This window comes from Hesperophylax consimilis, chromosome 27 (genome assembly GCF_061612785.1).
Source record: "Hesperophylax consimilis isolate HC1 chromosome 27, BYU_Hcon_1.0, whole genome shotgun sequence".
NCBI lineage: Eukaryota > Metazoa > Arthropoda > Insecta > Trichoptera > Limnephilidae > Hesperophylax > Hesperophylax consimilis.
In genome coordinates, this window is record NC_142862.1 from 13,121,156 (window position 1) to 13,133,687 (window position 12,532).

General features: G+C 34.8%; 1 protein-coding gene and 1 long non-coding RNA gene across 3 annotated transcripts in view; one reads left to right on the top strand and one right to left on the bottom strand.

Annotated features, from left to right (window-relative positions):
* Positions 1-3,305: 3,305 nt before the first annotated feature.
* On the bottom strand, positions 3,306-10,409 carry LOC149410607 (uncharacterized). Its single transcript, XR_016304979.1, has 4 exons — positions 10,283-10,409; positions 10,110-10,156; positions 9,068-9,480; positions 3,306-3,887 (listed from the first exon to the last, which is right to left on the bottom strand). It is a non-coding gene; the product is annotated as an uncharacterized LOC149410607 (long non-coding RNA).
* Positions 10,410-11,597: 1,188 nt separating this feature from the next.
* Smox (Smad on X protein) overlaps positions 11,598-12,532 on the top strand; it is a 37,161-nt gene continuing 36,226 nt past the window's right edge. The window contains exon 1 of one of the 2 annotated variants that reach the window (XM_089647932.1): positions 11,598-12,008. In XM_089647932.1, the coding sequence (XP_089504058.1) occupies positions 11,806-12,008 (203 nt within the window). In that variant the 5' untranslated portion in view covers positions 11,598-11,805. The remainder of the gene's footprint in view (positions 12,009-12,532) is intronic. The other variant, XM_089647931.1, reaches the window with a different exon arrangement.

Sequence of the window (12,532 nt, forward strand, 5' to 3'; positions counted from 1 at the left end):
TTAATCTCATATTTATTTTGGTTTGTTTAAACACCTATAAAATACAGTAATACCAAGTAATACTCAAAGTAATGCATTCTGTAGACCTTAACGTAACTTGAATTTTATGAAATTCGAATTTGTATAGTAGTTTTAGACCTTTTTTAAGGTTTATTACCCGCGCATTCGGTTTAGATTTTGAAATTCATTCTAACGTTAATGCATTCTAAACAAAGGACAAATACTATTTTTATTTATTTATTTTTTTTTTTTTTTTTCTTTATTCATGAAATATTAATGTGTACAGTTTTTACATGCTTTTCGACTACCACACTAGACACACGCCCGTATTATGGTAGTCGTGGTCCGGTACTATCATCAAATACCAGTAGACCTTGCGTCCAAAAAAGTAGATCTTGGCATTTTTCAAACATCTTCCCTTTCTCCCGGCGGCTTCGAATTATTCTCGAATAGCTCCGTCCAGGGCTTTTTAGGTTCATTCTTTTCTGTGGAATAGAAATCCAAAGTTGAATGGACTTCTACTTTCGTTATACAAGTTAACCATGGATTTTTATAGAATAGATTAGGTCTCTGAACACAGTTGTATTGTACATGTATCCATGTAAAAATTAATTCTAAACATAATGTTGCATAAAGATTTCACCTACCCCTCCTTGCAATTATTCCAAGAAGCTGAACTCTTAGATATAAGAAAAATTTACTGTATGCAATGTCTGAAATATATATTTTCACGAAATAAAAAAACTAAAATCGCTCCAGCAGTAGAGTAAATAATGCATTTGAGGTTCCCCTATGCAAAACGAGGCTTGCGCAGAGACATGCTTTTTTCATTGCGCCAAAAATTTACAATCAGACTGTAGAAATTAGATGTAAAAATATATCATCTTACAGCATATACAAAAATGTAAGAAAGACTTGGATCGTTACCAATGACACAAATGCTTACCTGCTATAACATACATGCTGTAACTTTACAAATTCTTAATTTTTATTTAACTTGTTTTTTTTTTTGAAATTATAATTTTGTAAAAATGGAATTATTTGTTTTATAAATATTTTAAAACATAATGTTATAATTTATAATCTTAACCGCATAATAAAACATAGGTATACCCACCAACTGGCTATGTGGGATTTTTTGATATTGTACATATATGCATATTATTGTACTATATTTTTTGTTTAATTGTATAATTTTTTACTTAAAATTTATATATTTATATGTATGTACTTAACAAAAAATTTATTAATAAATAAAAAAAAATTAAAAATGTATATATGTATGAAAGCCAGTGCCATAAAAGTAAGTAATTTACGTATATTTTGGTGAAATGAAAATAGCAACTCTTTACGTAAATGTCAAATTTGACATGCGTCACTGCTAACGCCTCGGAATCTAAAAAAGAACTACTTTGCGGCTTATCAAGGATTAAGCAGCCGATTTAGCCCACTTATTTTAACAAGGAATCCTGTACCTAGCGAGGAAACGGAGCAACTGATCTACCGAGCCTATGTATAGGAGATAAACTTAAAAATTTCACTACTTACTCACTTATCACGAAAAGAAGAGAGAGACAAGGAAAAAAGTTAAATGTTTCTATTTGCTTTGTGTTGGGGTTTTCAAAAAAGAAAAAAGTTCAAATTGGTATACATTTAAAAATATATATATTTATCATGGCACGCCTTCTGAGATATTTCCTTTTTCACTTTTTCAAATCTTTTTATACGCCTAGAATAAAATGGAGAGTGGTATATACTTTTACCATCACCCTGATAAAGGATCACCATTCAGAATCGAAAAGTTTGCTTTAAATGGCTTTAACCGTGTTTGTGAACAGATTAAATAGATAACTTCATTGGCCTGTCTGAGGCCTGGTAGTCGAAATCTCTTATGTAAACTGGTGACGTTGGTTTTCTTTAAAATCGGTACAGGTTTCACCATGGTGGATACTTTCAGTGTCGCCCTGGAAAAAGAGCACCATTCAGAAACAAAAAGTTGCTTAAATTGGCTTTGGCCGCGTTTGTGAACGGATAATCAACTCGTGACGTTAGTAAATCGTTATAGGTTTCAGAGTGGTAGATGGTCAAGTTGGCAGACTGCACCATGTGAGGTAGTTATCTCCAGTATTTTCTTAAATATTTTATAAAGAGATAAATGATAGACTTGAGCATGCTTAATGTTTTGTATATTCTTTCAAACAATTTAACAAGTATCGGCTGGTGTGTGTATTGCTTGAATCCCGCGGAGAGAAGAAGGTGCGGGAAACGGGTAGGCAAGCCAGCTACCCTTGAAGGCCAGTCCAATGCGGCCACCTGCAGGACGTTCGCCTTGTCACTGCTTCCAATCGAGGAAACATGCCTGGGGTCGGTGGTTGATAAGTTTATATTCAACCATCCTGACTCTCCGTTATGACCTCATTAAATAAAAAGAAAAACGTATTAGTTACATGCATCAAATCAAATAAATGACAAACCTTCTGCCTAAACAATATCATTAAAATTACATTTCAATTCATCACAAACACGAATTTAAAACACAGATAGTCATATACATATCTACCGGACATATCTCATACACCTCTAGGATATACCAACACACAAATAGCTTCTACTGAACATATATTCAAATCGGGTATGTAGTGTCACAAAAACAGTTTTTCCATCGGTACCTGATGAAAGATGCTAAATCTAAGCTGGTAAAATAAGTTTTCCTTGCCAACTTAAATACTTGTTCATAAATATGCAGCAATGGAAATCTATCCTTAATAGTAATTGCATTATCCAGTGGAACGCCGATAGGTCTCTGGACAACATGCAAGCGTTCTAATATGATCCTTTTACAATCTGCGATGCAATTTTGACCTTAATGTTTCGAAAAATGTATGGAAAACAAAATGAGCATCGTTGGGCTAATTAAACTTTAGGTCCCGCTAATATTTTTATGTTTTGTGCTCAAACAATAATTAACGCACATCCTAAAATCATCGTCCTTTTTCCTTAACGAGAATTGCAGAACCAGATTATTAAATAGAATTATCATTACTTTCATGTATTATCACATTTTAGTGTATTCGTTTTATACTATATTATATATTACTATTTTTAAAAAATCTCTTCACTTTATATGTACAACAATTTTTCGTCTTCTCATACACATGTTAAGTTATGTATGTTAAGTTTTAACATTTATTTATTTTTTCCCTTTACACACGAGTGTTAGACTCTCGTAAAGGTAATTATCTTTTAATTATAATTTGAAATATGTACTTATTATGTTAATTTAAATAATTATCTTGTATGTTATAATAAATAAATAAATTTAAAAAAAAAAAGAATAATCAGTATCTGACTCTCGGTTTATACCACTAGCCAACAGTTCATCAATCTTATGTTGTACTATCTTACGTTCTGCAAAGTCCAGCCTATATGCCAGTCTCGTAATAGACCGGTTGATCAGTAGTAGTTTTTATAGATATCTCTCCCGTGGTGGTGCAACCTATATCATTGGTGGAGTTAGCAAAACAGGAATCATGAAGCACTTGTAGTAGGTCCCTTAGCTTATGTAGTTTATATCTCCCACCTGCAGATCTTATGTCTCCATTAAAAAAACAAGGTTATCACTTACTTCTCCTCGGCTGTGAGCCTGCTGGAGCTTCAGTGCTGCGAGTTACAGTTTCAGCTCACCCTCCTTCCACCTCAAGGCTTCCCGCCCAAGTACTCAATATACCGTCATCACAGCCTCTGAAGCACCTAAAATCACAGCTGGCAGCTTGAAGAAAGCTCCCAGATGGAAACAGAGCAGGACCATGGAGTAGCTTTCTCCCTGCACTGCTCTTTACCATTTCTGTGGTCAACGGTGGAATCACGGTATCTCCGGCGCATTAAACCTGGAATGGTTAATAGTTTTTAAAAGGGTAACTTCTATATCCTTCCTAAAAATAGCCTTTTCATCATTTACAACGAGGGTAATTCAAAATCAAGGTGAAATAAATGGCTGTCCAGTTAACCAATCAATGCTCTCCATAATCAGAGATGTGCAAAATGGGTACCCAAAACCATTTGAAATGCAAAATGGAAATGGGTCAAAACTTTTCCATTTGAAAATGCAAAATGCAAAATGGTTTTTAGAAAAGCATTTCAAATGCAAAATGCATAATACCTATTTTCAAAATGCATTGAAAATGCAAAATTGTTTCTCAGGTCAAACAATTAAAATAAATATAGAATTTTTAAACAATGTTGTCATTTAATAATGGACATCAATGTAGAACAAACATTATACATGATGGTAAATCCAAAAATACCACGACTACAGATTATGAAACCACAAAAAAATTGCGCGGGACTAATGTTGCCAACGTAAAAACATAGAAACTGCTATCTAACATTTAATATTACAGCGTCATGGCCCCATGTTCAGTATTTGAAGCAGTATTTTATGTAATGGTATCACTCAATTGCCAGGGCTTCTACCAGGGAGCAACTTGACAAATGTAAATTATCTCTCATAGCGAGGTTGAGGACCGACTGATATTTGGGGCTTATGAAAAAAAGATGAGTGGAGATAGTAGGAAGAATGTTGCAAAAAAGCATTTAAAATGGAAAATGCATTGAGAAAAGCATTTAAAATGCAAAATGGTTTTTAGAAAAGCATTTAAAATGCAAAATGGAAAATTCCCATTTTGCATTTTGCATTTCCATTTGAAATGGATTTATTTGAAATAAAGCACATCTCTGTCCATAATACAGTTGATAACAAGTGCTTAGGTCCTCGTAGACCCTAAACACTTTTGCACTGTGGTCCCCTATTAAACCCTATTGGGTTTGTCAACAGTGATTCAAAAGAAAGTGACCCTTTTATACCGCCTGCTCGCGTCAAGGCAAGAAAAACATCCCAGTTTTCAAATAGTTTAGCGGCTACGCTAGGTTTGTGCAAGGGCGGATCCAGCTTTGGCGCCAGGGGGGGGTCACGTAGTCGTGGTCAAGTTTTTTTTTTTTTTAAAGAAAGACAAACATTCCCGGGTTACGAATAACCCAACAATAACTCCTACCACTACCACAGAAAGCCGAAAATGCTTGCTTGTGTTGTGATGGAGGACTTAGGTCCGGTCAGTTACAGTTACAAGAAGTTATAATTTAATTTTGATAATAATATATACAAATATTCTAAGACGTTCCGTATTTTTTTTAATCGTATTTTTGAAACCCTGGTGATTTTTTTAAAATTTCAACTCGAAAAATCAGACAATTTTTTATAAACCGGAAAGACGGGACATAATTTTATATGTGCAAAAAAACGGTAATTAACTAGCCGAAAGTAATTTAAAAAAGAACGTTTTCCACACGAATGTCACAAAAATGGCATGAAATTGTACGGAGTTCTGTTCATAACATCTGTCAAAACACCGCCATCTTTAGCAAAAAGCATAAATATACCAAATCACCTACTCATGCAAAAAGTCAAATCAAAGGTTAAGTGGTTAAGTTCGCAGAGAACAAACAATAAATCTAGTGAACGTTAAACGTCAAATTCAAAAATTCGCCGGATATCAAAGTGTTGCCGTATAAAAAAAATAATCAGTGTGGAATTTTACAAAATTAAGCGAACATAATCGGAGACGGAACATTTTCATGTAAATCATTCAAAATCCATCATTAAAAATAATACTATGCATTTCTAAAAAAAATTACTAACGTTTTCGTAATCTTAGTAAAAAAATTAACCACACTTTTAGCCTTCATTTTAATTGATTCTGAAGAATTTGTTACAAATATTAAAAATGTGTCCACTTCCGAAGTTATTAATTCATCATCTAGAAATATAAAATCTGGTACTTACCGCTACGTCCGCTAACTTTATAGTTATACACGGGTTATAAAGTTTTAAAATCGTTGAACGTAAAATATATTAATTGTAAGGTATTGTTTTATTAATCTAAAATATAAATAACTTGCATCCCTCGTGCGGCATAATTTTATTTTTTTTAAATTCAATTATAATTTCGCCGAAATAAATTAAAATGTTAGCCTTGGGCAAAACCTCGATGAACGAGGTTGTGTCTCGCCTTAAGAATTGCTTTAGGAAGTATAGGAAGGCTGGTAATTCGCGCGGGCGCGTTAGACCTGTCCAGACCTGTCAAAAAACTTCCGAAAGAATAAGTTCTGTAACTTACTAAAATTACGTTAAGTGACTTTTGGTGTCGTTTACATTGGGAATTTGGCCAAACTCGCCTTCAAGTGCGATTTACAGGAAAAAAACTTACGAGTCTAACCCCAGCCTTAGAACATTAACAAATAACATTTGAGTTTAAACACACATACACTGGCATAATGAAGAAACTGATTAGATTACTTACCATTTCTTGTAATGAATTGAATTTGCAGCAACAATTTTTAAGAACACTATTACTTATATTGGAACTTTTTTTTTTAACTTAGTAAACAAATAAAAGTAAACACTTTATTAATAAAGTTTAGTCGTTCCGATTGAGGTTAGGTTTTGCTAGACGCTAGACGTTAGTCGAAACAAAGCGCGCGCAAGCGTCACACGTGGTTACACGAAATGTGTCATAATAATATGAAAGGTGGCGGCCGAAGCGCGCGCCGGTGGCGGTGCGCGGTGACGCGGTAACATTCAAATTTTCGATGCGTTCGTTCCCGAATAATGCGTTTGCCGTCAAACAAAGTATTATATTAAATTAATTAAATATTGAAAGTACTTAAATAAAATTTATATTGTGACAAAAAATATATAAAAACATTATGTTTAACAATTTTAATTAGTGGTCCACCTAGGTCCTGGATGGGCCCAGGACCTAGGTAGTCATGACCCCCCCCCCCTGGGCTGGGATCCAGGGGGGGGGTCATGACCACCGTGACCCCCCCCCCTGGATCCGCCACTGGGTTTGTGTAACATGGTTTTTGAGATATATATATATACACTTTCTTTTGAAAACAAACAAACCATGCTCAAACAAACCCTCTTCACAAACCATGTTACACAAACCTAGCGTAGCCGCTAAACTAATTGAAAACTGGGATGTTTTTCTTGCCTTGACGCGAGCAGGCGGTATAAAAGGGACACTTTCTTTTGAATCACAAACCATGTTACACAAACCTAGCGTAGCCGCTAAACTAATTGAAAACTGGGATGTTTTTCTTGCCTTGACGCGAGCAGGCTGTATAAAGGGGGCATTTTCTTTTTCATCATAAACCATGTTACAAAAACTTAGCGTAGCCGCTCAACATCGCAGAAATAGTTAACTTAAATAAAATTTGAACGTAAAAAAATAAAATCCAGCTAATAAATTTCACACAACGCACACAATGCATGCATATTAGGTAAATACTAATTTAAAAAAATGTTTGCTGAGTTAGAAGAAGTGAAATACTAATTTGACGGAATTTTTTAACATTAAAAAAAAACGCCCGAGCGATTGTCTCTAGCTACTTCTAGCCGTTCGTTTCGTCCTATAGTAACAGAAATACCAACAAAACAAAATGACATTTGACAATAAACAAATAAAGTTTGAAAATGGACGGTCTCGTTTCACAAAACGAAAGCTAATTTTAATTTTACGTAATTGAAATTTTTATTGCAATATTTTCCACCGCCCCGAATGTAAAAAGTTGTGTCGTACAGTAATTAAGGTGAATCTAAAGGTTTTATCTAAAAAATATTCATAATAAGCGAGGCCAGCGCGATCGAAATTTTACCATGATGACAATCACTGACACTGACAACCATAAATAAACCATCATAAAAACAACTGACAACCATACCAACCATAGATATACCCATAAATAAACCACTCACCTGACAATCAGCCATAAATTAAATGTAAATAAACTTTTTCGCGAAAATAACATAAATAATAATAAATATCATCAGAGTTGCCAACGCATATGCTTTAAAATACCCACAATAGATATTCAAAATCCCCAAATTAGGGAAAACAAAATAACAATTCCCGACAAGTTTCTTCATAATTCTACCTCCAAAATGTTACAAAATTGTATAGAAAATATTTAATTTTCGGGTTTTCGTTTTCGTATAGTATTAATATTTATGTATTCAAAATCAGCGTTTGTTGATCCATATTAATACATACATGTATTTTTAGCCATAATATTGTTCATTGTTCTTTATTACTCTTTACCTTATATTTCTTTTTATATAATGTACGTAAAATTTATCATTTAAAAACGAATAAAATATCGTCACAGTCATTAATTAAAACACACCGATCGGTTGTAACGACTGAATCTGCTCATTCGTCGAAACCAGTCTGCGTGAGTAATATACCAATGGTAAGTAAGTATCAATCGTATCAATGGTAGTAATATTCAATATCCACATCAGGGTTGCCAATTCGTGGAGAATTCTCCATATCCCGGGGAATTTCTAAGATTTTCAAGAATTGAATAAATAGTTTTTTTTTATATAAAAAACTCGATTCTTTCAAGAAAAGCATACAAATCACCGATTCAATATTGCATTTGTATGCCTTTCTTGAAGGGCTTTTTATACGCAAAAAAACTATTTATTCATTTTCATATTGTGTATGTACGGGCGCAAACAAATAATTGGCACCAACATTTTAAAGTGTAGAAAGCAAAAAGTGTATTTTAATAAAATAATTTAATTAACACCACCAACGCATAGATTATTAAATTAAAACTGTTGGAGATATGCGAAGAATATGCCGTTTAACATGGTCTACAACCCAACTAAATCTGTATTACTAGTATTGAAGCATTATTGAAGTCGGGCGCAGGCCTTACAAAATTACTACCCGTTAGCCTAAACGGCACAAAAATAACTGAAAAACCGGAGTTTAAATACTTAGGGCACATCGTAACAGCGGAGCTCAATGATGATATGGATATTGAGCGACAGAGAAGATCACCGTGCATTGGAGCAAATACGATTTCTCGCCGATTTGCTAAGTGTAGCCCAAAAGCAAAAAGGCAACACATATTGCACGAGCCTATATACCTCGGAGCCGTGGACCAACTTCAACAAAGCATCTCTAAAAGAATGGAAGTACAGTACAAAAATTCATACCGAATACTTTTTGGGCTGTCCTGGTACCTGGTACTGCAGTGCCACTGAGATGTTTGTAGAAGGGCGTGCTCCCGGATTCCGAGCACTAATGAAAACACTGATCACTAGCTTTCGAACGCGACTAGCCACGAGCGAAAACGGTCTTGTGATGGCAGCACTGCACTTCTGGCAGGGACCTATTTACAAGCGATGAAGCCAATTCCTGATGTCATAGATTTAAAACATATATATTTACATATATTTTTTTAAATATTTTTTATTTAAAAAAAAAAAAATCTCATTAATTTTTTTATTATTATTATTTTATTTTGTTTTCGTTTACTGTGTATATCTTACAATATTTTTTTTATATTTACTTGATGTATTCTATGTACAATATGGAGCTCGTGGGATTGCACTACCCTCCCCGAGATCTGGAATAAACAAGAAAAAAAATTATAAAGAAAGTTACGTTTAACCGTATAATATGATTCAGATGTTCTTAAAAAATTAATGAAATTTTGTTTGAAGATAGAAAAATCTAAATTGAAGGAAAGTGAATAAACCGGAACGAAACATATCTATTCCACAATCTCTTTACTATAAAATAAAGTCGCTATCCGTGTCTGTCTATTTATGCGCTTAGTTCTTCTAAACACCGGAACGGATTTTTGGAAGGTTTACATATATAAGACATGCATAGTATTAGTAGAGAAAGGTCGATGTTTTATGATCAAGTCATAAAAATATATTTTAGTGCGTTTACATTGCTAACGCTGGCTGAAACTTATGAGATACATCAAAATAATTTACTATGGAATTGTATATCTTAAAAAGGCCTATAGAAACCGCGATGGTATATGTCTATCTCCTAAGGATAATCCTCAGCAACGCCGGGTACACTGTTTATTAACAGCCGGGTACATTGTTGAAATAGTGTTGCACACGTTTTTTGGTGACGGCGTGATGCGTGATTTTGGCTTAGGTTTTTTGTAACACCTCTATTTATTTATACTGAATATTTTTCACTCGCACCTATAATGGGTAATTTCTTATTTCCTACCTCCTCCAATATTCTTTATAGAATTTCGTGGCATGTCCGAAGTCACCCTACAAAACAAAAAAAAAATCATCAGTATGGACGCTAAATTGCAGATATGCTAGCTTTATTTAAGAGTTCTAAAATAATCAAACAAGAAATTTTATTGATAAATATTAATTACACAAAATATTAACCTCACATTAGTTTACACACCACACTTACAAAAATTCACAATTTTAAAACCTCTATAAAAAGTGAATTTTTAAGCAACCTTGAGAAGGTTGGCTTTAAATTAACAACACGCATACGTCGGTCACGGACATCCAGCTGATAACTGATAACCGCGAGCCATTTCATCTCAAGAGCACGTGATACATTAATGTCATGCACAATGCACATTGCACATATCCGGTGTCACTCACCCTATCCGAAGTTGCCTCATTCTACGGTATCCATCCATGGCCGAGTTGACATCGCGCTTGGGTCCCACTCAGGAGTAGTGTGTTCAATTCCTCGACTGGCTAAGTCCTCCATCACAACACAAGCAACATTTTCAGCTTACTGTGGTGGTAGTAGAAGATTTTCAAATATTGTCAGGTTTTTCGTAATCCGGGAATGTTTGTCTTTCTTTAAAAAAAAATATGTATTGAAAATTAAAATATAATAATTGTGAGAACGCAGTAAATTTCGTTTTCGTTCGCAGCAAATTTTCAATAAAAGTCTATTTTAAAGCCCGAACGATAGAGAAAATACGAAAATGACTAGATAATAAAAAAAATATTGCAAATTTCAATAGAATTTTGGAGGTAAAGGAACTTGTGGGGAATTTGAAAATCTCTTCATCTGTTGTGGGTATTTTATAATAAATGCATTAGCCATTCTTGTCCACATTCGCATTTGAACCGATGAAAATACTTTAATGCTGATTTGTAAACAGCGGTAAATTATTTATCGGGTGCCATGGTTGCATTTTTGCTTTCCTTTTTGATTGATAACAAAAGTACTTATTTTTGATGAATGGAAATAATGGAGGTATAAATAAATGACCCAAAAAACCATGGCCTAAAAATCCCTGGACAGAGCATTTGGAGAAGAATTTAAAGCCGCGGGGTGAGAGGAAAACCTACTTAATTTTTTTAATGACGCATCCCGTTCCTAATCTCACCAAATACCTTAAAAAATCATAAATCGTTGTAAATGCAATAACAATGAAAAATAAAATATAATACAAGATAGCTGCCAGGCAATTTCCCTTCATCCTAGATTTGGCTTCAATGCCATTAATACAAAATCGCACGAATGCTCTGTCCAGAGCTTTTTAGGTCCATGCAAAAAAACCATGAAATCATGGTAAAAACTATGCATCTGGCCACACTGTACCGCTTAGAGACAAGAATATCCGAGATATGATCCGAGATTTTTATTTTGTTGAGAATTATGTGGTTTGTCTCTTTTTGTTATATGGCGGCGTTTCTTTTTGAGACAAAGACGTCTGTGATTTATCTGAGTATCATTTGTCTCGCTCTTGGCTAAGAAGACAGACAAGGACACACAATAGTTGTCACGACTGACGACACGGCCGGCCGTAGTAGGTATAATATGTCGATGTCGATGGTGAAGTGAGTGAATAACAAGAGAGTTGTGTTCCGCGTGCCGTTTTGGAAAAGCGGACGCCAAGTGTCGCGACAAGAGGAGGGAGAGTTTTGACATTGCCGGCATGTTGCCCTTTACTCCTCCCGTGGTGAAACGTCTGTTGGGATGGAAGAAATGTCCCGAAGGTTCGTCGATCGCCGAGGACAAATGGTCCGAAAAGGCCGTCAAAAGTTTAGTGAGAAAGTTAAAGAAATCCGGCGCTCTGGAAGAGCTGGAGAAGGCCATTTCCACCCAGAATAGCAATACTAAATGTGTCACCATACCCAGGTAGGTGTTGTTCATTTTGTTCAGATTCAAATTTGATAATCTGCGATTATCCATTGCGCACCATCATACGCTCCTGCAAAATCGTCATGTCACTTTCTGTTTCCAAACAATCGGGCGGGTGCGAGGGAGACGCGAAGGTCGACGTCCTTCGCAGGCTCCCGTCAAAACAATCGAAGACTACCCCAATATGGCGCCCGCAGATTTTTTATTCAGTATTTGAATTATGATTTTGACTTTATGTCGTTCATTGTGATGTTTTTGAAAGTTCTAAACGAAAAAGTGATAATTTAAATAATTGCGGCTGTATTCTTATGTGGTTTAAAATCACCTGTTGTTTATTTTATGACATTTTCATAGCCGGTGAGTTTAGGCGGACATGGTACCAGCGTGTCTGGGGAAACTTGTATTTACTTTTTGATATCAACGTTTATTGACATTCTCAATACTCGCTTCAACTATCAAAAACCAGCCCGCAAATTGTGTGTTAGTAGTGGTGTGGTGCTTTTTTCTTCATTTCCTATGCT